The following is a 24,833-nucleotide window of genomic DNA, read 5'->3' as shown; positions in this document are numbered from 1 at the left end:
CCGAGGGAGACCTCCTTTGGATGCAGGAAAAATATTTTTGCTTAGCAAAAATAGTTAATAGTCAAGACACTAAGGTGAGGCTGAGTAATCAGTGGGGATTCACAAGTGGAAAGATGAAATCCAGGGTAGAATCTCTCAGGAAATAAAGACAAATAGGTAAATAACAACTTATATGAAAAGGCCTGAGAGTACTCAAGGCTCAGAGAAATCTGTATTCCAGACAATTTAATCATATAGGATAGAATTTTCTTCACTATTTGTCATACCCTTTGCTTTCTGACTGCCCACAGAGTAGTGTTAGGCTTAATTCCAGTAGTGTATAAAAAGCTGGCACGGTCCTTAATGGAGATTCAAATCACTGAAAATGGACCTCAGACTTGAAAATGGATTTGCTCATTTTGAAGTCATAATTTCATTTTAGTATCGCACCATCGAAGTGTGAGTTGAAATAAACTAAGGCATTTGCAGAAAGATGTAAACTTGTTACACATCATTAAATTCTCTCAATTGTACTACTGCATTCAGTTGGAAAATACATGTACAAAATGCTTCATACTCTGAAAATGACCTGTATGTACCTGAGCACAACATTCAGGGTTTGAAACTCCTAGAAAAATTTTGGGCCAGGAGGTAACTTTGGTGGATTATTTTTTCATTCATCTGTTAAAAGGAGGTAACAATAATCAGGCTGGCTAACTACTTTTTCCATTTTTCTATTTTCCATTTTCTATTTTTTTTAATGAAGAGGTCGCCAAGCAGGAGATGTTGCTCCTCTTAAAGGGATTAATTTTTATTAACCCTTGTTGGCTCCTCATACTATATTTCAATTCCTATCCTTAGTGAACAACCTGGCTATCCTGCATATCTCCAAGATCCTTCCGGATAGACCTGTCCTGGATAGCATTTGTAAATAAGAAATCTTCTACTAATGAGAGCATGAGAAAAATGTTTTCCTCTCCCTGGAGATTTTTCAAGATTTCGTAAGACTCCCTTCTGTATCAGAACAAATCTGAGACTGTTCATATTTCTCTTAGGGACTGAAGAAAGGAATAGAAACTAGTGTTCCTGCCCTGTGGATAAGGATCGTTTTCGTTTTGACTTCTTGTTCCATCACTCTCCCCACTTTTCAGGGATGGGCTTTATCCACTTACACTGATACTGAAGCTATTCTAGGCTTCTGCTTGGTGCTTCTCTCTTGTTCTTCTCTGTTGAAGCTGCTTTGCTTTGCATAATTCTTTAAATATTTATTAAGGCAAGGTTTTGAACCTGAGTTTCCCACATCAAAGGGGGGCATTTAAATATCGGATGATAGCATCAGCCTTTCTCTTGTTCACTCCCCCCACTTTAATCATACAATGTGGATCTGCTTCAGTAGAAAAGACTGTGAAAGTCAGCTTGCAATTAGTAAATAAGTGAATTACTCGTATTCAAATGGCTACTCCACATGTCAGCCAGCTGTTCTGGGCCAGGGGCTCTTGCAGTGCTAATTGCTCACTCTCTTTCTTCCTCTCTGTAATTCTAACCAGAATTTCCCATCCTACTTAAAATATTTCATGAGGAAAATTTATGTCAAAACAGGTGCTTTTCCATGAATTTTCAGATGCAGTCAAATCAATTTCTTCTGGTAAAATTCTCTTAATCTATGGAAAACCTCTATTGATACTTTGCAGCCATCTTAGAGCAATGCTGAGTGTAAGGAACAAGTGGTAGTGTGACTTGGTTCTAACACCAATGACTGATGTGATCTCAATCAAATTATTTCTGTACACATTAGCACTCTTCCCATGCACTGGCTCCAGGAAAAATATGAGCTTAAGGTGTCTACATTGCCTGTGTGATGGTGTCCCTGCATTAAACCAAAAGTGGGATGCAAGTTGTCCCAAGTATCGTAACATTTTTAAGCTTGACCTCCTGGAGTCCCACGACTATATCTAGACTTACATACAAAAACAAGTGAGTCTTTATATATATAAAACAATTTCAAAACCTGAACAGAAGATAAGGAGTAGTATTTAAAAAATGCTATGCTTTTGTTTTAGTTCTGTAACTTGCTGGAATCTGATTCATTATTTTGAACAATGGTGCTTTGCAGTATTATCTGAAGTAATGGCAGGGTCTAGGCTTTACTTTCTCTGATTCTCTCCAGGGTAGATGTATTGTTATTAACCAGTTTCCATGCCACAAGTATATAAAACAATTAATTGTAAAGTATTTCAAAATCATTGAAGGAAATGCTCTGAATAAATGCCAAATATTAAATCTATTAAGGAAATATGTTAAGAAAAGATACATTAGTTCCACGCATTGAAACTGTGAAATAAAGAAATGTATTTAATGAATGCACAAGAAAGCAGGAAAGAAAAGGAACAGCTTCTTTCAAAGGTTATAACTATAATCTTTTATTCACTTACATAAAAATGGTTCTTTATTACCATAGCATACTAGCTGAGGTTACAAAATCAAATGCAGTTAGCATAACTGTCTTTTAGTGATGTGCTCTTCACTGTGTTAGAAGATCCTGTCTTTCAGAAGAACTGCAAAATACCAGAGGAATTCATCAAATATGACAATTAATTGGCCTCTACTAGGAAAAATGATTCCTATCTCTGTTTTGTAAAATTTAACATGTCAGTCAATTTAACAGACAGTTTAGTTCAGAGGGGGCCTAGATGCATATCTAGACAAATAATAAAGATGAGATACAGAAATAACTTCAAACCCCAAAATTTTTCATTGGAGACTTGTGATTTTGACTCCTTTGAGCTTAAGACTCTTCAAGAGATTTTTCAGAGAAAAGTGCTGAGAACATACCCCTTTGAAAAGTCAAATCTTCCTAGACTGCCTCAGGTTAGATGCAAAAAAACATTTGATAATTTTTTCAAATGCTAGCCAAAAATCTCCAGTGTATTTCAGTTAAAAGCACTTGAATCAGTCTTATGTCACGTGGTTTCAGTTTACTTCCAGTTTAGGGACAGGGCTTGAAGTTAAAAACTTCTTTCATATTTATTCTCTAGTTCTACATATTCATCTAAGAGAAATGCTGTTAACAAGGTCTTTTGAATTCCAAATATGAAGGTCCCTTCCAGGCTAAATTATTCTACAATTTTGTATCCATCTATGGGTACCTAGATCCAAAACACTAGCAGAATACTGTGTAATTGCTCTCATTTTTTCCAGGGGAAGACTCCTGAAACTTAGGGAGGTCTATTATCCAATGACTCAGTACAAACCCAGGCCTGAAGAACACCTGCAATCTCATTCCAGCTCAGAAAGCCTTCCTACAGTGTAAGTCACTACAGTGATATGCTTTATTTCTGCTATTAATATAGTGGATATAGTAAAATATATAAAGCCTTATGAGGGGGCTTTGGAAGTAAATGTAACATTAATAAAATCCATAGGAAAAAAAAAACAACAAAACTTTAGAAGTTCAGGTATTACTTTGCCTAACCATGATATCAGAACTGGAAAAGAAATGGCTAGAAGGAAGTTAACTTACCATTCCTGAATGTTACAATATATTATCCTTTTTGGATATGTGATTGTTCTTCTTCAGTTATCAGTGGAGAGAAAAAATAGAACAGAAGTAATGCTCTGATATGTATTTGCTTTAAAGCAGGTTTGATACAAAATTCAAAGTAACATAGGAAAAGGCCAGATATAGACATTAAAATCAAATACTTCTTTACAGATTAGGATCCACTTGTCTGTCGTTAACTGAGATGTAACAGCCATTGTCAACAACTGAGAAATGTATGAAACAATTAACCCCTTTATGGAAAACACTAAGGAGGAATGGAAACTCCAAAGAAAAAGGAGATCATATAACCTCTCAAAAAACCTCACAAAAAACTGAAAAAAAAGGAGTCTCACTCAAATGTCTATTTCTGTCTCTCTGTGAGTTAAGTACAGATAGCAGAGGGGAAGGTGGGCTAAAAAGCACTGGAAAATCAAAAACAAAGCAGTAAAATAGTTTTGGTTTAGCAGAGAATAACTTGAAAGTATGAGCAAGGAAACTGCCTGCTGCATTCAGTGTCAGGACTTTACACATTTTCTTGTTTAAAATACCCAAAAGCAAGGCTTAATCAGAAACACTACTGAGTTCTGAAATAAGTGTCCATCTCTAAGATGTTTAAGTATAGCATGGGTCAATGAGAACTACTTTTCATTAAGTGCAATGCACTGGAGATGGGTCATACGCTAGAAAGAAAGAAGAAAGAAAGCTAGTGTCCATTTTAATTCAGAGGAATTTTTTAATCAGGACAGAGAGGAAGGAGAGAAAATAAGTTGCTGGTTTGTTGGTTTGGGTTTTTTGTTTGTTTGGTTCTGTTGTGTTGTTGGGGTTTTTCCGGGTTTTTTTTACAGCTACTACTACCTCTTTCTTATAGATAAAATCACTTGGGTCTGGAACAGGAAAAGGAATTAAGGAATTATTACTAGCACTGCAATACTACATGAAAAATTGATTTTCAAGGAGGGGAAGCTTTAGACAGCTTGTTTAGCCTTTACAAAAATCAAAGTTAAAAGAACATAAGAAAAGTAATTTATTAAGCTGTTCTTATAAACTCCAAGCACAATTAATTTCAATATACCAGTCTGTTCATGTTCATTAAATAAAAGCATTCATACTCAAATATGGTTATATTTCTCAGTTGTAAGAAAAGAAGGTAAATGGAACATGCAGTTGCTCCTTGCAGTGCTGTAACACTCATTTGAGTAATACTGTCTCCTGTAGATGAAAACAGTATTTTATCACAAAGCCAATGGCAGTTTAACATCTCAAGTAATATTGCAAATTTCCAAGGTAATTTAAGATTCCCAGAATATACTCAAGATACTTCATTTACAAAATCTATCAGGTAGAACATTACAATGACTACTCAGCAGTCCCTTTTCATACATGACAGCTGAGGAATGCAGATCTTATTTATATGAAATGTATTCCTCCAAAATATGGTTTTCTGCAGACCACAAGGGGGCTTGAATCAAGCACCTGAACAGCAAAGATGCTGAATTCATACTGTCTGATCCCCAGGAGCGTCACCTTGAGCTCAACACTCTCCAGTCTCCTGGCACGGGAACAGAACTACCTGAAATGCTGTCTTTACTGGAGGTTGCAAAATATATTTCACAAAAATTCCCTGTTTGATCCAAAGTGATTAAAAAAAAGAAAAAATAAAATAATAATTAAAAAAAAAGAGTCATTGGGGTTTAATTCCTAATTTTAAAGTTTCAAGTAAGGAAAATTTATCTATGAAAGGCTATCTTGACATGGAAAAATTAAATAATTTTATTTTTAAGGGGATTTCTTTTGATGCTTAAGTCTGGTAAAACTGTTATAGATTCAAATTATTTTATCTGAACCCCAAAAGCAGGAGGTCTGGAGGAAAAAAACTGAGATGAAAATCCTGACAAACTTTGTCCCTTTGTATTTATGTTGGGTTTGCAAGACATATCTTAAGCATTAAGATGGTATGAACAGAGGGATGGGTGAACATGCCACTATCCTGAGGCTCTCCTTCAGTACAACATTGTGTTGGCATAAATAGGCTATTCACTGAGTGCTCTTGTGGGATTGCAATTGTAGGACTCTTATTGCAGACTTGTACAGATACTTCTCTCTCTCTCCAGAACAGGAAGTGGAAGCACACATCTAAAATCACAAAAGGATCCTGGCATAGCTGGATTTTGCGCAAACTTTCCTAAAAGCTGCAGGACAATGTTTTTGAAAAATTATCAATAATTCTGATTGTTTCTGACAAGTAAAGCTTGTGCAATACTGAGATATTGTAGTAATGGATATCCCGTGAGCAGCATAAATTGATAAAATACGGAAGGTGAAGGAAGCAGGTCTTTCTTGGCAACTATTAACAGAATAGTGCTTACAATAAAACAAAATTTTTCTCAGTCCTGGCAAACAAATAAGGGAAGCTTTCAGTATCTAAAATATGTCTATGTTTTGCAGAATTCACTGGAATCTGTTGTGTTTGGGGTTGTGAAGGATCACTGCATCTGCATCTGCAATTGGGGGACATATATCCTACATCCAAAATACCACAAACAGAACTGATTCCAGTTCTGCCCTCTGCTAATGCTGTACTCCATGAAACACAAATATTAAAAACAAACAAACAAAAAACCAAAAAACCAAACCACAGGCAAACCTCTGCATGCCTTTTAAGATGAAAGGGTGCTTAAAAGTAGTATGCTGCATAGAAAACACTTGGTTTTAAAAATAAACTCAGCTATTTGCCTATAAAGAAATGTTCACCTATACAAGACTAAACAAATTAGTATCTTTCTGTGACTTATTCCTTTTCTCCAAACTTCACCTTTACCTCCTAAGCTCCTCTGAATATCAATCCTACAACTAATCTTGATCTTAAATTTGGTGACAAGTCTATCCCTGGGCAGAAAGTGCCCAGTTACGAAGTGGTGATCAGAATGATGTCTTGCTTTCTGTAGGAAGGAAGGAAATTACCAGTCAAAGAAATCAGCACCAGAAGCTGCTGGTGCTGCTGATGCTAGAAGACAGATCAGGCTCTTATTTCTGTATCATTAAAGATTGAAGGAAAGAACTCAAATGTCAACAACTTTACAAGTACATGCTTAATGCTCTGAACAGCCAGGAAAATGGGAGCAAGTCAGACTAGGAGAGCAGGCAGTGAACATTACATTACCAGGATTACCTGTATTTTACTTTTACAAGTCACCTTAAAGCTGTGTAGTGTTGAGGATTCAAAGCTCTTAAGGAGATTAAAGGTTCAGGTGCTGTGAACAAACAAATTTAGGCTACTAAAATCACAATTCTAAATTTTAAAATGTGCATGAGATTATTATGAGTATGAGTTAGTGATTTTTAATTATTTTGTGCAAGTTTTGCATATTCATAAGTCTGCTTGGAGCAGCACACACTGCATTTTGATGAGCAATGCCATTTTTTTCAGTCTTAACACAGCTTCAGTATAGCACCAGACAAAGTTTCAGGGACACTGCAGCAGACTCAGTTTAAAATGTCCATAGTGACACTGGGGGCTGATACTAGCACAGCCTCAATTCTAATGTGGCACCTCCTGTTGCCCAGCTCTGGCCCATCCACTCTGCCTCACCTCTGCCCTCTCCAGGGCTGGTAAGATTTAATCTGCATGAATTCCTCATACCCAGAATGGCATGTGGAATGGCTAGAGCCAAGTCATGCTTCTGCTTCCCCCACCTCAGCCAGCCTCTGCCAAGTGTCAGAGCTGGAGCATGCAAGACTCCCAGAAGAGGAGCAAGGGATGGAGTATGAACTGCAGCAAAGGGATCCCCCACTCAGAAGAAAGTGGGAAGGCATACAGGCTTTCTTACCATACCCAAGACAACCACAAGTCCCCCAAAGCCTGATCCTGACTGTTCCCAGATAGCTCAGATTGGTGGGGAACAGACACCTGGGGAGGAAGGAGACACCCTTCCCACAGGTGTCTCTGTCAGATAATCTGGTTGTGTCCTGTTACCTTTCTTTCTTAGTAACAGTGTCATGAAACATTTAAGTGATAACTTTCAGCACTGCTTGTGCAACATAACTCATTTATTAATAACATTTATCATCAGTCTGCAGCAATATTCATACACCACCTCCCCCCCGGTTCCCGTTTACTGATGAATGGTTGCTTGTGGTATTATGAAGAAACTACCCTTGGAATCTCACAATAGGCAAACTACCATATTTTGGCCTGGTCATGAGTCAAAGAGTAGTTTTTGGCACAACTCTAAGTATTTTTTCAATATTTTGAAGTGCAAGAGTCTGAAACACTGCTGTCTAAGAGAAGAATCGTGACTCCCTAATGTGAGTAACCCACTTCTTAATTAGCCCGTAAAAATAAACCTGCCTTTCCAAACATCTAGTCATCAGATTTTAAGATGTTTTTCTTGCAATTAGAAATGGATTCATTAAAAAAACTCTAGAAATAGCTGATATCAAACAGGGATTCTGCTGAAGGGCAGTATTTTTATGAAAAATGTATAAGCTGATCTATACAAGAAAGAAAGGCAGCAGAGGGCTGTGCATGTATAACCAGGGTCAGGATGAGTATTTGAAGGCATAAGCAGCATTCCCTATGCTTTACTGCAGCTGCCACAGAATAGTAAAGGACTAGACTGGCTTATCTATGTGTTTATACACAGCAAACAAGATACACTTCAGCTGTAAATAATCTATTTACCTTTCATGAAACTTTACTGGAGCAGAAGAAACATTGCAGCATGACCCACCAGCAGTATGTATATCCACTTGGTGTGAATATGCACAATTTCTCAGATAAGGAAGCCCTAACCAATTAGAGCTTTTTCAAATGAAAATCAACACTTAAATTTCATTTTGAAAGCTACCAGAATTGACCACAAGAAAATATTAAAAGTACGTGGCATCAGTATCATCTTTCTGTCAGATTCTAGCAAATACCTAGAGAAAGACTATATAAGACAAGGAAAGGTACATTCATCTTTACCATATTCTCCCAGTTACTGGCAGTCAACAACTTTACATACTCTTGAAGCTGGATAGATCATCTGCTATATGCTGTTAAAAGCCACCCAAAATGCAATAACCATTCATGAATTTGTCTGGTCACACTTTTACCATATTGACAGATTTTGGCCTTCCAACAATCTTTGACAACATATCTCTATTCCATCACTGAACTGTGTTGTATAGAAAGAGAACTTCCTTTGTGCCTGGTCACAGTGATTTTCAAGTTCTGAGGACACCATTCCCTAGTAATTTCCCCCAAGTTATTAAGGTATTCAGAGCTACTGCTTTAAGGTTATCTTTTCCTAGCATAGAAAAGAAATTACTATCAGTAAATTCTGGACTGTCTCAGAAATAAAATAAATAAGGAAATTCAATAGGAACTCAGACTAGTAATATAATGGTCAATAATGTAAGAGGTGATTAGTGGATCTGAACAAACCTTAGGCATTTGAAATGTAAAGAGTTGTCTAAGAGATCAATTGCTGATGCTGTTGCTATTCCAATACTGTAACTTCAGATCAGGGCAATTTAGAGTATACAGAGCAGGCAAGCCATAGCCTTTTTTAACATCTCTTCTAAAAGCAGACTAAGAGACTTTACAGTCTGTAATACTGGTACTATTGAGAAATGATTTCTAACATTACTTGCCTTCTCTTTCACTTAAGGGTGTATGAACAATCCATGTGCTTTTCAGAAGGGGAAGGATTAGTATGTTTGTGAAAGGAAACACCATCACTTCTAATCTCAGGCAAAGCAGACACAATGGCTGTCATGCTCAGGACACGAATCATCTCTAAAGTCACACAGAAGTCTTACCCTCAAAACAACTTGCACATCCTTTGAGGCGTTCAGTGGCAGCAATGAACTGAATACGCTAAGCTTTGAACAATTCTGTTGAGTGAAACTGTGAATAGTATGGTGGAAATAGCCACACAGAAAGGGGAAAGGATTGCTGCACCACAGCTGGCTGGTCAGTGAAGAGCTCTGAAGAGCACAAGAGCTGGGGCTGCCATAGTGGCAGCTCAGAGCAGAAGGGGGACAAGAGAACACCTTTCTCCCAGGCTTCCTGAAAAACACACTAGTGGCATTGGTCTTGGTGAGAAAGCCATTAAAATAACTCCACTCCAACCCTAGTGAACAAACAGCTTTTGATTTCTCCATGTCTGAGGGAGACTGGGATAAAGTTGTCACAAGTTTTATCTTAGCCAAATCCCACTCAAGGGTCTGAGCTAGTGGTAGCAAACGCTATGGCAAAGCTTCCCCAACATGCTTTAGCAGCTGTGACACACAAAGAGAACAATAACTATCCACAAACACACTGAAGTCTCTGATCCCAAGAGCCTTGATTTCTTCTAGTATTACCTCGAGGAGGTCGGTGATCAGCTAATGCTTTTTTTGTGGAATCCTGTAGAGCATAGCTATCAAACATTTTCAAAATTGTTTAGAGAACCATCATGCATGACAAGCATGCTTAATTTAGATTTGGTAAGGCAGATAAAACATTTTTATTACAAAACACAACTCCATTATGTAAGGTGCATATACATTGCATACATGTACTTACACCTTACAAAATGCGTGTTCTATCAAGCTGGGAGGAAACATGTTTGTGGCAAATGAAAAATGCAGATCTAAATTTTAACAGAATGTGTATTAGGTGAGATCACTGTGTAAGCGAGGACTAAATACATATTTTCAGTGTGAGACAAAGTTCACACTTTCCAAGTGACCACTGTGTACTGAGACATCTTCTAAAATATTTAAGTTTAGATGCACTTAATAGCTATTTCTGCCCTAATGCTGCCTAGAATATCACAAACATTAATTTATAATTAGGTCCCTGAAGATACTTACTGTAATTTTTTTTAAACAAATGTATTTTTTTGCCTTAAATTTGATTCTGCTATGTTCCCTGAGAATACTACAATCTAAAATACACATATTTTATTATCTGCAGCATGTAGCCATTTTTGCATGGCAGTATGTTAGCATGTAAACTACAAAATACAATTCATGAGTAGAATTTTAAGGTAATCTTTCTGTTTAAGTATATAGTTCATAGCAAAGGATACATTTATCACAAGATTTAACAGCAAGAGAAGGATTTCCATGAGTGTGTAATTTTTGATTTACACAGTAAAAGATATTTGAAAAGAAACCAAAAGCCTTTATAAGTTGGTTATATGTCACCAATGTAAGGCTTTGCGACTTTATGAGAGACTGAAATGAGATTGTCTGGAAATTGCCTTCCCTATTCTTTCCAGTCTCAACAAAAAGAAATGAAAAAAGAATATGAAAAACTGGTTAGACTTTCATTTTTTTCCTCATTTTTAATATCATGAGATACTGTAAGTCACACAGCAAAACGTCCTGTAGACACAAAGGCATGAAACGGATGGATTTTCTTTAAGATATGCAACACTTAAAATTCTCTCACTACAGCATTCAGCTGTTTTACAAGGTTACAGCTAAGCCTAATCCTGATCTGCTTTAGTGAAAGCAGAGCTTCATTCAATTACTTTAATTCAAAATTGGTTTCTAGACTTCTACAGTAAGCAGCTCTGCAGCTAATACTGGGGTCTGTAAGGGTGTTCAGTGCACTATCAACACAGGGATATGAAAATCAGGAAGAATGTAGAGGTCATTTAATTAATTGGCATCCTGTATGCCCACCCTCCAGTGGGGAACTGATCCTCATTACCAGGGCTGTGCTTTGTTTCTTTTTAAATGGTCCTCAGAATGGGATTTAGTATCTTATCAACTATTGCCCCGTGAAGGAACCAGACATTTCTGATTTGGATTACAGTGAACAGCACTTGTAGGAACCTCTGTTTCATTTCAGGGGATTAAAACTCGATTTCAAAACAGCTCAAGAGAGGGGGAGAGAGCCTTTCAAAACATTTCTTATACTGATGACTTGCATACCAAAGCTGTGGAAGGCTGTATTTATTTGTCTTGAGATGGAACCATGGAGGCAGTAAGCAATTGAAGGAAGCTCACAATAAATGCAATGTACAAATTATTTGGAAGAAATTCTCACTTATTTGCAAAAGAGAAACAGAGTGAACACTCCTCAGATCCCCTAAACCAGACAAAAATATTCACACATAACATTTTTGCTTGGTTTTGTCCTCTCTGTTTCAGACTATGAATGTTTCTTGCAATGTCATGGGGAAATTTCTTCATTTCTGCCCAAGAGCTCATGGAACTGGAGGTTCTGGTAAGGAATGGGAAGCAAAAATCTCCTTTTACAGGATGAACTCTTTAAACTTGGTCTGTCAGAGTCATTCAACAGATGGGAGAAAGACTCCTGTCTCTCACTAGCCTGCCACTTTTAGTCTCTTCTGTCTTCAGTCTTCTACCATCATCTTTATCAGCAGCCCGAGCCCTTGGAGATGTGAATATCATCTCTTTTCTTTTTAACAACTGTATATCAAATGATCTCTCCTTGTGCAATCCACTTGGACCCTTAATTGTTGTGACAACACTTGTCATTTAGACAGCTCTTTCATCTTCAAAGCACTTCACAAACATCAATTAACCCAAATCTAGATTAATTAATCTGACAATTAATTTGCTATATATCCAGCAGTTACCATAATGGAGAACAAACTAGTGCCTATTAAAGTCATTAGAATGAGCTCACTTGCTTTAACAAATATAGGATCAAGCTAATTTCTTGAGTCTATTTCTCTCTCCTAAATCTTAACTGCAATCTGGTACTTTTTTCCACAGCATCTTCAACTGCTTTAGCAAGAATACAGCCAAGGAAAGGCAACATAGAAAATGGAATCTGTAAACTGAGATCAGACACACATGGAGTTAATCAGTTTTGTTTTAAGGGTGGTCTTAAATCTTGCACCCTACCTGCAAGAGTTTATGAAGATTGATCAGGTCAGTTCTTGACATGCTCAGATAAATCGGGGTTCTAAACACACTGCTGTGATTAGTGAATTCAGGAGGCACTCATATTATAAACCAATTGCTAAATTATAGATTAACCCAAACTGACAAAGCAGGGTGATTGGTTGCAGCAACTTCCCCACAGTCACTGTAGACCTTACAAAGTAGACAACTTGAGGTTTTAATAATCAGTGTAGCACCTGCTACCACAGGCAAATAGAGAGAACAAGGGGAATATGAGAGAGAAAGGACAAGAAACATTTACTAGAAAAGTAGGTCCAATGGTATTTGTGCAAGGAGGTCTCAGAAACTGGCTTTTACAGTTTTTCCTCAAAATAATGTATCACTCTTTCAGAAGACTGTATTAAAACTCCCACGCTAATTAAGCAGTATGCACTTATGCAAGTGTTTCTCTTCATTTATTAAATATACACCTCAGTATGATATTTAAGCCTATTTTTTTTTCTTTTGACCACCAAGAAGGAACTTTTTATTAGCTAAAATTATCAGCTGCACAGTTAGCTTTAGAAGAACTTCGCTAAAAATTCACAACACGATAACATCCTTAAAATATTATAATATTATAAAATATTATTCAGACTATAAATAAAGATTTGCACTCTCAAAGAGTGAGGCAATTATTCTATAGGTTCCAGGAAAATGCCCTGACCTAATGAAAAAGAAATAACTTACTGAAAAAGTAATTTGAAAGCATCTTTTGATTCATATTGAAGACATGTAAAGGTTGAGGCCCCTTTTCTTGCTTTTGAAGACTTTCTACAAGAAGGACCCCATATGCAAATTCAGGGTAAGCGAGCCAGGAATGATTGGCTCCAATGGCATTAATTTGGTGAGTAAATTGAAGGGAAAATGTAGAACCGCTTAGTTAATTAGGTATGACTGAAATCACCCAATCAAGTAAATAACCAGGAGGTCTAGCCTATGCTGTAATTTGTTCTTGGTGCCAGACTCTTTCTACCTGGAATTAAAAGTGCAAAGAAAACAGCAACAATAAATGAGTCTTCTCTTATGGAACAGTGTGAAATCCTTCAGTTCATGCCTTTCTAATCATCATTTGACACTGCTTGAATTGCCTTTCGTGCCACATGCTTTTTAAAATCCTGCACAAATTATTGCTGTTGACCATAAACTTTATCTTTCCACATTAGTGCTTCAAACACTCTGACAGCTAAACTGTGAAAGAATAAAAGCACTAATGGATTTGTCTAAACTTATTACTTATTCCTTGTATCTTAAGCTTTACTTGGCTGTCTTCACAGGTTCTGCTTGGTTACCTTAACTAGCAGCTTTCAGAGATACTGAGGGTTTATTGAAGGATAACAGTTTATAACATACCAGTTAATAATATAAGCAGCGCTGTAGTCAAGTATTAAAAGTCACTGAAAGCTTATTGATCTAGAGAACACTGCAGTAATAATTCAGAGAATATAAAAATAACCAGTACTATTTGCTTTTCTTTAACTCAGAATGGAGAAAACAATACATTTAGAGACCTATAAGAAACATTTTTTTCCCTTAATGATCCAACATTCTGCATGAAAGAATCAACATTTTATGAAATCAGATGGAAACAGAAGGTTACAACTATCTGAAGAAGACCCAGTGTTCCATCCCCAAAAATGCCATAAGAGGCACTGTTAAGATTGTTATCTTAATAACACGATTTTAATTAATAAAATTAAAATGAAGTGATCGGCCATTTCCTCCCAGAATAATGTCAAAATCTTTCTTGTAGGCTGTGGAGCTTCTTCTATTAATATTGTAAGCAAGGATCACATTATATAATAGTGTATTGGGTCTGGCTGAGCTGGAGTTCATTTCCCCAAGGTCAACCTACCACAAAAAATATCAACAAGGCGGAAGAGGCACTGCATAGATTGTTAATTAAAGCAAAGTGTAGTTCTATCAAGAAGACTTTTTTAGAAATGACCTACCAAAAAAAGCAGAAAATTCATGATCTATGAAAATTCACATTGGAATGGGCCATGTAGTGCTATTTATCAAGTCTTAGGGCTGAAATTAATTGAAAATCACATGACCTTTAACCTTCTGAATGCATCTCACTAGCCCTAAAAGTATCATAGATATACTGGGACTTACAAGCATTTGCAAATAAAACCCTCAGCAGAAAACCAAACATGGAATTCACGTGCTAAGACACAGCTACTCCAATAGATCGTGTGGGCAGAGCCAAGGAAGTCAACTGGATATAAGAGAGAATGGAGAAGAATGGCAGAATCAGGTTTTAACCTCCTTAGAAGTACACAGGAAGAGGCAACTTTCCCATGGTTACCCAAAAGTAAGCAACAGTACTGTCTCAGGGCTTCATGCTGCAAAGAGCTGGTCACACACTCCGAGGCCTTATAACCTGATGTATGGAGCGACCCTGGTAACCGTGGCTGTGGGTCCCATTCATAACTGTGCATGCACAAATTTCATTTGGATCATCATCTGTAATCTGGGTCGGGCAGGGATGAAACAATAAAAAAATTGACAGGAGTGATACAGTTGTAACCTACAGATTTTTGCAAGGTAGAAAAGTATCTAATGGACATTCTTCTTCCGAAGATTTCCCCTATGTGGGTGGAAGATAGAAAGGACTTTCTATACAGATATGACATGTACTTCCCCCTCACCTTGCAGCTTATCACTTCATCTCAACTATGTTTATATTCTAGGGGTTTTCTTCCTCTTTTCCTTATGAACAGAATTTCTTTTGGTGATGTTTTCCATACAACCTCAGCAGAAGATATAAGTACTCTACGCCATGTGCCCTGTTTGGCCTGTGCATAACAAGTGCCTTGTTATGTGTTTATTTCTTAAGTATTACAGTATCTAATATCAAACCAAAAAGAGATTATTTTTCTGTGTACATTACCAGGACTCCTCTAGAAAAACAGGAACCCTGCAACTATTAAAATGAGTGGATAGTAGATGATTCCTAACAGAAAATACAATAAAAGCCTATATTTCAGATAATCTTTGACAGCAACACACCTCACATTCTGAAACCAAACTTGAATGCCAAAGTTCCACAATTTACAGGACCTTCAGCCCAGCAGATTAGGATAAAAACTGCCCTAAGAAGGATTATAATCATCAGTCAGATTTGTCAGTAATTACTGTTGTGAATTGAAGTTCTTTAGACATTAGAAAAGCAATGCACTACTTTTGGATCAAAGAGGTATTTTGCAATACATACACAAATTGTCTGTCCTATTAGCACTAAAAGAAGGTATGAACGGCACTGAAGTGTGACCAGACTTCTCAGATGGTTTCAACGTCTGGGAAAAAAAAGCTCAGTAGGTTCATAAATCTAATATCTCCTTTTTATAATAAAACCTAGAGCAGCAATAATTGCAATAAAGTTTTACAAGGCGTCCTGAGAGGAATAAAATACTCACTGTTCTCTGTACCACAGATAAATAAAGCAACATTAGGGTTTTTTTAAAAGTCCATAAGGAATTTGAATTAACAGACTTTGTAAAGGATGCTAGCAAAAGACTTCTGAGGCAGACCCTAATTACTGGCTGCTTTGATTTTAGTGACCTTCTTTATCTTATCTTTCTAAACAGATATTTAAACCAGAAAGTTTCAAATGCCCAGACAGTGTAAAGACTGCTTTGGGTACAAGACTAATGAAGATCAAACTTCTGTAAATTGATCTGTATTGTTTTAGTGTACTTCTTCCATTAATCCCCATTCCTCATAGCACAAATTTGACCCCTAATCTCCATGCCCATGTGATTTCAGTGGTAGAGATAAAAGGCCAAGACTTCAGTGCTAGATATAGCCTATAGAGGGAAGCCAAAGGTGGTGACAGTTGTAGTGTGTCTGCAGTTGTTAAGAAGTCTTGCAGAATTTCCACAAGTTGATATTTCTCTCCAAGCATTGCTGATGCCTCTTTAAGCCCTAATTTAGATTGTGCTTTCCAGAGCGCGTGAAAAAATAACAGCAGGTAGAGATACAAAACTACCCAGCCTTATGCAATTACTGCTCACAGTGATCAAGCAATCTTGGCAAGAAGCTGATGCTCAGCAAGGCAGCTGGAATACACTAAATCTTCCCCACGTTAAATATGACACAGGGAATTCTTCCAACACTTAGCAGAAACATATTGCTATATACTTTATGAAGTGAAACAAAGCAACTAAAGTCAAATGTTCCAAAATATGGTCGTGTGAAGAGTGGACTGCTAAGTCAATGTAAATTAAAATATAAATATTCATACAGTGCTATACCAGTCACAGACACTTCAACTCTCTAATTCTTATAATTTCTACTCTTCTGTCCTCACTGCCATCAAACTCCTAGGTTATAGACCATACAGAAAGGAAGCAAATAATCATCTGACAAGTGCTATATGTTATCTGTCAAATAGAAGTGATTTTGGGGGCTGCTCTACCATAACAGACTTATGTTACACCCACTAAAAGTTATAAAGGGCCTGAATTTGAAATAAGTGTCATGACTTTTTCTTATTTTACAGCCATAATTAACATTAAAATATTCCTGCACTCATGAATGATCTGGTGCAAATCTTAGTACTTTTAGCTTTTCTGCAAATGACTGAACTGCAACCTCAGGCAAATACTCAAATATCAGGGTCTGCAAACATTTGCATACACAAATAAAACATGTATTCTCTCAAAAAGAAAAAAAACTATATTGAAAATTGTGATTATGTTCATAATAGTCATCTTGCCCTGGTTTTCTTCTTTAGCCATACTTTCATTGACTTTCCCCTCATCTTGTCTACAGGCAGTCCTAAAGGACTATTCTTGTTCCTCTTCACTTCTCCCTTCTCAGCCTCTCTTTTGAAGTATCATCTGCGAAAAATTTTGATTACTATCACTCTGCTCATAGCTCAAAGACCACCTTTATTCCCAGATCCATCTTCATCTATCCAAGCTGAAATCTTAGCCTTTCTCATACCTTCTCACCTCAGCTTCAAAGAGATTAAAGCATGTCTCTCACTGCAGAGCCACATTCCTCTACCCTTATGGACTTGCCACTTGCTGATATCCCAAACTTCACACTTTGTTTGCTTCTCTTCCTAGGTTTTCTCATCTAAGTGATTTAAAGGCCACATGTACACAGTGTGGTGAAGGTAGTGCTTAGCTAATTCTGCTTTTCATTTTAGTGGCAAAATTCTGATCCAATTCTTTTCTCAAACCTATATAGTCACATTACTATGGGATGCTACTCATTTAAATTTAAGCTACCTCAAGAAGTACATCCTGTAAGGCCAGGCAAAACTGACTGCTCCAAGTGACTGTCAGATATAAGCTGGACTAGGTGATTTGGGACCTTGTGACAAGGAAGAGACAGGTTACAACCTTCTGCATCTGGTTGTGTAAGATGCACCCTCAGAGTGGCTGCATAACACAGGTAATCTGTCACATTACATCTCTTCTTCAGCCTCTCAGCATTTCATATTTTGAATATACCGTGTTCTTTAGCATTGCCCCCTACACCTCCCTTTCACCTTTCAGAATGCTGCAGCAGCTACAGCACTCCCACAAGCTTTAACCATGTTGCCTCTGCCTGTATGTCCCACCTGCCTATATGGCCTGCCCTTCTCTCATACATCAAAGAACTGCTCACCATCCCTTTCCAAGCCTTTCATAGCTCACTCCATTCAAACACAAAACCTCAGCTCTCAGCCCTGCCTGAGCTGTGATGTGAACACCTTGTCCAAATATGTACCATCTCTGCTTTTTCCAGTGCTTCCATTTTGTCATGAAGTAGCAGCCCAGGCATCAGAGGTGCCAATAGAGGTGCCAGCCATGGTAGTGTTCCTTGGCCTTCACTGTCCTTTGAGTCTGTCATATTACTACCCCTGGATGGTAGCTGCTCTTTTTCACCCTCTTTTCCTTTCCTGGAGGTCTATATTGCTTACACAACACTGAGTTATGTGCTTATCTTCTGTGTTTCAGGCAACTAACATACCTATTTAATCTACCCAGGAAATTTATAAAATTGCAACCTCCCAAGACAACAAAGTCCTTATCCTAACACTTCATATAACTGTCATCCTACACATACTACAATAAATAACTCCTCTACATTTCTTCATTGGCATTAGAAATCCTCTTCAGCCAATATTGTTAATTTTGCTCACATTTTAAAATGGAGGCTGTTCTTTCTGTACAGCTTATTCTCTATTTCATCTCCTACAGCTCTATTCCAATCCCACTGAACAAGCCAAACACAACTGGTTTTGACCATTTACCAGCTAAGGGGTAGATGGGAAGATCTTTCACAACTGCTTTCCTGCGCCACCTGAGATGTTGAGCTTCCTTCACACATCTCAGGTACGTGTCACAAACACATTGTCCTGGCCTCCTAAGTATCCTGTATTTCATCTACTTCATCCTTCACTTCTCCTTGCGGCATCTTTCATTGCCTTCTCAAGCTTCCTCACTCTTTTGGTACTTCTTTTTCCCTTGAACCCATCTTGTTTGCCCAACAGTGCCACAGGGCAACAGGGAACACAAACAATTTATAGTTAAACATTTATATCTGTGTCTTCCTTGTGCATCCCCAATACCATACAAACATATACATACAAGCACTGTGTCAATACCACTGTTGTTCCGTAATAACAGGGCTAATTTTGTGAAGTTATAAATCACAATTCAAGCATTCATAAGATTCCTTTTATCCTTTCCACCGATCTGTGGCATGCATTGTAACATATCCACACCAGCATTTTACTTTTGTCTAGCTGCAAAGAGTATAATCTGTTGATTACAGTGGATTACCACTTCTCTGCATCCTTAATTTGATTATGGTAATCATAATGTAGTAATCAGCTGTGTGATCATCTCTTCCATCAAGGAAGAGGGAAGTGCAGAATAGCAATCTACACTTGAAAAAGGGAGAAAAACTTTCATTTTCTATGAGTAAAACTATTAAAAAGGTAGGAATGACTTCTGACCTTTAGCCTGCGGTCCTGGTCTCCACTGCACAGAGAATTTACAGACACTTTGAAGGTCTTCCATGCTGGATTTAAGTTATTCATCACAACCTGTGAGTGAAAATAAAAAAGGGACACATTAACATTTCTACATCTCCAAAACGAATGCTAACAAGAGCCACAATTTTCAATACAATACGTTAACCAGAAAGAGAAAGAAAGCAGAGCTCAGCTGGAGTTTTCAGAACAACATGCACAGAATATGTGTCCTTGAGCAACCCGTAGTTTGAAACACTCCTCTGGAAAGCCCCCAAAAGGAGCACAGGTAGGAATTAGACTCATAGTTCCCTGCATATATCATGTGTAGATCATGATGAAGAAATTGCTCCAGCACTGCCATGCCTCAGCAGGAGTGTAACTCACAAGGGACAGGTTGTAGAACTGAACTGGAAGCCATGGAAGAGATGCAGGAGTAGGCAACAGGGATGGGCAACATCAATTTACAGGCACATTGGTTTGCCTAGCTAGAAAGACTTTATGGAATCCATAACAGGCTTATAAACCCAAATACCCACCACAGCTCCATCCTGTACACATAAATGCTGCCTTTTAAGATAATGCCAGTCATTAGCAGGGAAGTAGTAATGTCACTGGGACACAAGAAACAAATGTAAAGCACTCAGATTACAAATGTCTTTAGCACCAGCACCCTGGGAGGAGGTGGAGAAGATGCAACACAGTATTAGTGGGAAAATATGATACTACCTGTAGCATGGTTTTGGCTAAATATCATATCTGTAACTATGGACCTTCAAACAGAGTATCTGCCAATTTAATTAAATTTGGACCTTTGGTTTCAGTATCTTCTGCCTTTACTGTAAGATACATAAATCAAGACCTGATACCCACTAGTTAATAATTACACTAGAGTGTAACACTAGGAAGTGTTTTTAAACGTGAGTGTTTGCAATACATTTGTGATATGGGAGGCATAAACTATTCCTCCTGACAGCCCATCTATGTCCTTGGTGAGTAAATCCAACTCTATCCCTTACCTCAGTTCTATGAACAAGTTGCTGGGTTGCATCATCATTCACGCGAAAAATCTCCAGGAAAGGATCAGATTTGCTGAAAAAATCCTAAAATAAAATATAGGACAGGTTACTCTCGAGGATTCTTTTTCTTTGAATTTTGCAGGCACAACGCACTGGTGTTTCCCTGACTGCTAACGACAAAGGAGAGCCAGCATAATTTTAGAGAGACCTCTTGGTGTCTCTCAGCAATGTTTCATTCTTGTCTTTGTCCACAAGGATTTCCATGGCACCATTGTTGTACCCAGTTTGACTATTTAATCATAGCATACAGAACGGTAAAATGTCCTTTTCCCTTCTTACACCTAGTCCAGATTCCTGAGCTTTAGCCCCTTCATTCAGGTAGCTCGTTTCTTTGTCTCCATACCTGTTTGGTCTTTTAACATCAGTTTTATATGTATTGAACTTTGAAGTTTATTCTACAGTGGGGTTGAATTTCACACTATTCACCCACCCTCTCAAAATATGAGTTAATTGGCCAAGACATTGTGTGCTACCAACTGTCAAGACAGATAGAGATGGTTAGAGAAGCAAGATCTCTTTAGGATGTGATAACATGGTCTGTGCTAAGACGACAAACAGAGAGGGGGAATGCAGAAAATAACTTGATATCTCTAAGTACAAGCAAATCTGTGACAGAAAACTGAGGTTCATATTCATATACCCACTGCACTGCAGAACACCTTCCCCTACTCTTGCATTCAGCTAACAATCCTGAACTGTCTTACACAAACCTAAATTAAGTTGCTTTCTATAGCGCTGCTGCAGTTTGGCCAGAGACACTTTTGTTTCAACATCTCATTTATTCTGGACATGCTGGTTGCAGAGGCAGAAGAGTGGCTGGGTGTTAACCCTCCACAGCTGGAGGGGGAAGCTTCAAATTTCTAACTGTGCAATGCTGAAAGAGCAGGATTTAAATGGACTAAGCCTTATTTCCTGTAGTTTCAAGTCCTTTCTTAATTTTTCTCTTCAAAAGAGCACATGATTAACTTGTGCATAAGAATATCATTCTTCTCTGTAGGCCATATCCAAAACCACAGACCTCCATGTCAACTTGGGGAAATGAGAAATTCTGTTTGCTCTCCAAGTGTTTCTAGAATAGTGGTAGTGTAAAAATTATTGTAATACATACAGTTCTACAAATTTCTCATCATAAATGTCCACCACACTTATTTTTTACTGGCTGGATAGCCATTGGGATGGGAAGAGCTTTGGATAAGATACTAGCCAAAGTCTGGGCACACCACTTTGGTCAAATTTATCTTTAGGGCATTTTCACAATTCTGCAACTACAAAATAAACAAACAAATCAGGGCTTTGAAAAGAGACACCTGAATTTGAATGTCTGGAGAAAGAAGTAAGTCCCTAGGGACCACGAAGCCTTGGTCAAGGCTCAAACAACCTAAAGTCTTGTCATGTCCTAAAAATGACATAATGTGTTCAGAGTGCTGTTCTGTCAATGGACTGTTTCTTTACCTCCTAAAGAAAAGTTAACAGCATGTTCAGGAACTGATGCAAAGCACGTGAATATGCATTTGTTAAACCTTATCATGGGGAGCACAAAACAAAGCTGTATTTTTACCTATTTGTTCCAATTACACGGTAAACAGGACATTTTATTTTAAAGTGTGTAAAACCAGTGCAAAACCCAACAAAGTCTGTAACTCCAAGGTTTGCCTCAAGGCCCTGATATACATTTAGTATCTGGACTCCACTCAGCACTTGAAACTGCTAGTATGTACAGGATTTACTGCCAGATTACCAGTGCATAGCAAAGAGAACAAGTAGAGAGTGAGGATGCTGGTTGAATCACAGTGACACTAAAATCTATGGTCCATAGGGCTAAAAAAGATTGAGCTGCCTCTTCTCACACATAGGTATACTGACTGAAGCTGAGTAAAAGCTTAATATTAGCAGCTTTTTTATCAAACATGAATTTGATAAGTTATTTGAAAGAAAACACCTCAAAATGATACATCCAAAGATTGCACCCTGGAGTGCAGAAGAATTCAGAAAGGAAACCAAGATTTCATATAAGACTCAAAATATAGTATCTTTCCCAGATGAGTATCATAAAGCTGTAACAGTATCAGCACAAGGGAAATAATTTTCAATATCTGGTTTTAACTATCAAGGTAATACCACATAAACGGAAAGATTTTAATGCTGGATGATGGCTTATATCATTCCCCCTTTAATGCAAAAACAAAGCCTAATTCCTTTCAGAATTAAGGTACAAATAAAAAATCCTTGTATATTGAAGAAGCTTTGTGGTAAGTAAAAAATGACAAGCTGAAGAAACATTTGCTTTCATAGCTATTAACATTTTCAAAGCTTTTTGATTATTGTGCTGCATCTAACAGCTTTGCATTATCTCAAAAGAATATCCTCTGAAATGAGAATAGCAGCAATATAATGTTGTGCTATTTTAATAATATATAAATGATTAATATAATTCATTTGCTAGTGGTATAATGCACGTTGTTCTTTCAGCATGTGCAGCAGTCTAGGATTCTAGGTCCTGTGGCGTTCCTCGTATTGAGGGGGATTTTATGCGAAAATTGGCGGTTTTAGGTTTTAGTTCGGTTAGCGGTATTATTCCTAGAACATGACATGTTATGTCCTTGTGTGGGAATGTGCCTAGGTCTGTTGATGACAAGTTTTGGGTTGTATGGGAGATAGTATGAAATATTTGGATGGATTTGCAATAATATTATGTCAGATTTTCCTACATGCATGTTATGTCTAATGTGGTGGAGGATGCTATGCAAAGTAATAACACATGTACAGAGCTTAACCTTTAAAATTTTATCTACCTCTGCTTCTAAGCACCTAGTTTGATACATCTTTTAGAGATTAATTTTCAGAGCATGACATTTTTTAGAATTCAGGTTTGGGGAGCAAGGCAATGGTCCCTCAAAAAAGGGCTGAAATAGCCAAAAGACTAAAATTTTGAAAATTCCTCAGCAGCAAGACAGGGCATTTGAGGATGTTTTTGAGAGAGTAGTTTAATACTGGGGAACTATATAAAAAAGCAATATTAGCTTGTATTTTGCAGACATTTGCTGGGGAATCTTTCCCAAACAATAACTGTCTCTCACAGACTAGGAAAAGCAGTTTGCCTGCCTCAGTGCTCATAATTTATTATAGCTATCATAAAAAACATAGCTGCTTGTTATGGTAATTTTGACACAGCTATTAATGCAATAGAACCTTCCCAAAAGTTATTGTTCCACTGTGAAGTGTTCTCAATGGAAATCTTGAAACAAAGATGTGCCATCTGAGCTGACAGGGCTTCAATAAAACATGAAAATGCAGTAATATCTTCCAAACAAGCACTGCAATAAAAAATATAACCTTTATCTCTGCAAAGTCAGTTAACTAAAGGAAAGTTTCATACCTGTCACTTTCCAATAATTTTTCACTGAACGTTTTAGCCATCTCTCCAGGAAAAAATGAGCAGGCTTTACTTGTTTTGTAGCTTCTCTAAGATTCTTGCAGTTTTAAGTGGAGAGAGTAAAAGACCCTCAACAAACATATCCTGTCTGTTAAATTATACCAACGAATTTTGTTAAATCTTAAAAAAACCAACAATTGTTCATATATTTTTCCTTAGTGGAGGAAATGTATACATTTAAGGACAACAATCTAGATCCTCTTTCAAGGAGCTCTCCTTTAAACGATGAAGGAAGGAAGTTCCTGTCCATTCAATATACCACTGATGGTGACGGATAGAAAGAATTTATTTTGTTTTATCCTGAAAGCACATACACGACATCTCCCCAACCCTTCCTTTATCCACAAGTTGTAGGACGTTAGGATTCTACTTGTCTTCTGCCACTCCCATAGCTACCAGTGCAGGAACCCCACGGCTTACAAAAGTGACCTTGTAGCAGAGTATGAATGACTTCCAGAGGCATCCTCTGTCATTCGGGAGAATCCAAGGCCATTTCCAGCCCTCAGGTTGTTTCTCTGACATTACATCTCTACTCAGGTGTTCACTTCTATGAGTAGGGAGAAGCATGCAAAACCATGCTTAGTATTTTACAAAATGGGCTCTTCTCAATTCTTTGATTTTTGTTTTGCTTTGGGTTTTTTTTACCTTTTTTACCTTTATGCGACTCATTCTTTTTCAACAGTGGCTGAACTATGCAATTTAAGCAATTTCAAACCTTAATAACAATAATTACTAATAGTGCCTTGCATCTACTGATTTCAAAGTTCATTATAAGCCATACCAAAAGCTTTCTTATAGAAGAGGTGAGCCGATGTTCAGCAAGGTTTAGAGCTACATCTGTAGCTGGAGCAAATTGAAGACTTTCAACTGCAATAGGTTTCCAGTGATTTTCATCAGTTGAAGACAAGAGTTCTGATTCAGATAATACAC

At 37.5% G+C, this 24,833-nt stretch overlaps 1 protein-coding gene across 3 annotated transcripts in view; it reads right to left on the bottom strand.

The window, feature by feature from the left end:
• The window catches only part of CPNE4 (copine 4), a 224,071-nt gene that overhangs the window by 68,020 nt on the left and 131,218 nt on the right, over nt 1-24,833 (bottom strand). For all 3 annotated transcript variants that reach the window (XM_051789115.1, XM_051789113.1, XM_051789112.1), the window contains exons 6-7: nt 20,411-20,494; nt 19,377-19,466 (exon numbers count right to left, since the gene is read on the bottom strand). In XM_051789115.1, the coding sequence (XP_051645075.1) occupies nt 19,377-19,466; nt 20,411-20,494 (174 nt within the window). The remainder of the gene's footprint in view (nt 1-19,376; nt 19,467-20,410; nt 20,495-24,833) is intronic.

The sequence above is a fragment of the Manacus candei genome, unplaced genomic scaffold, assembly GCF_025592945.1.
Source record: "Manacus candei isolate 608988 ecotype Guabito, Panama unplaced genomic scaffold, ASM2559294v1 h1tg000026l, whole genome shotgun sequence".
Classification (NCBI taxonomy): Eukaryota; Metazoa; Chordata; class Aves; order Passeriformes; family Pipridae; genus Manacus; species Manacus candei.
Note: the sequence above shows the minus strand (reverse complement) of the source record. Positions and strands in the feature narration are given on the sequence as shown.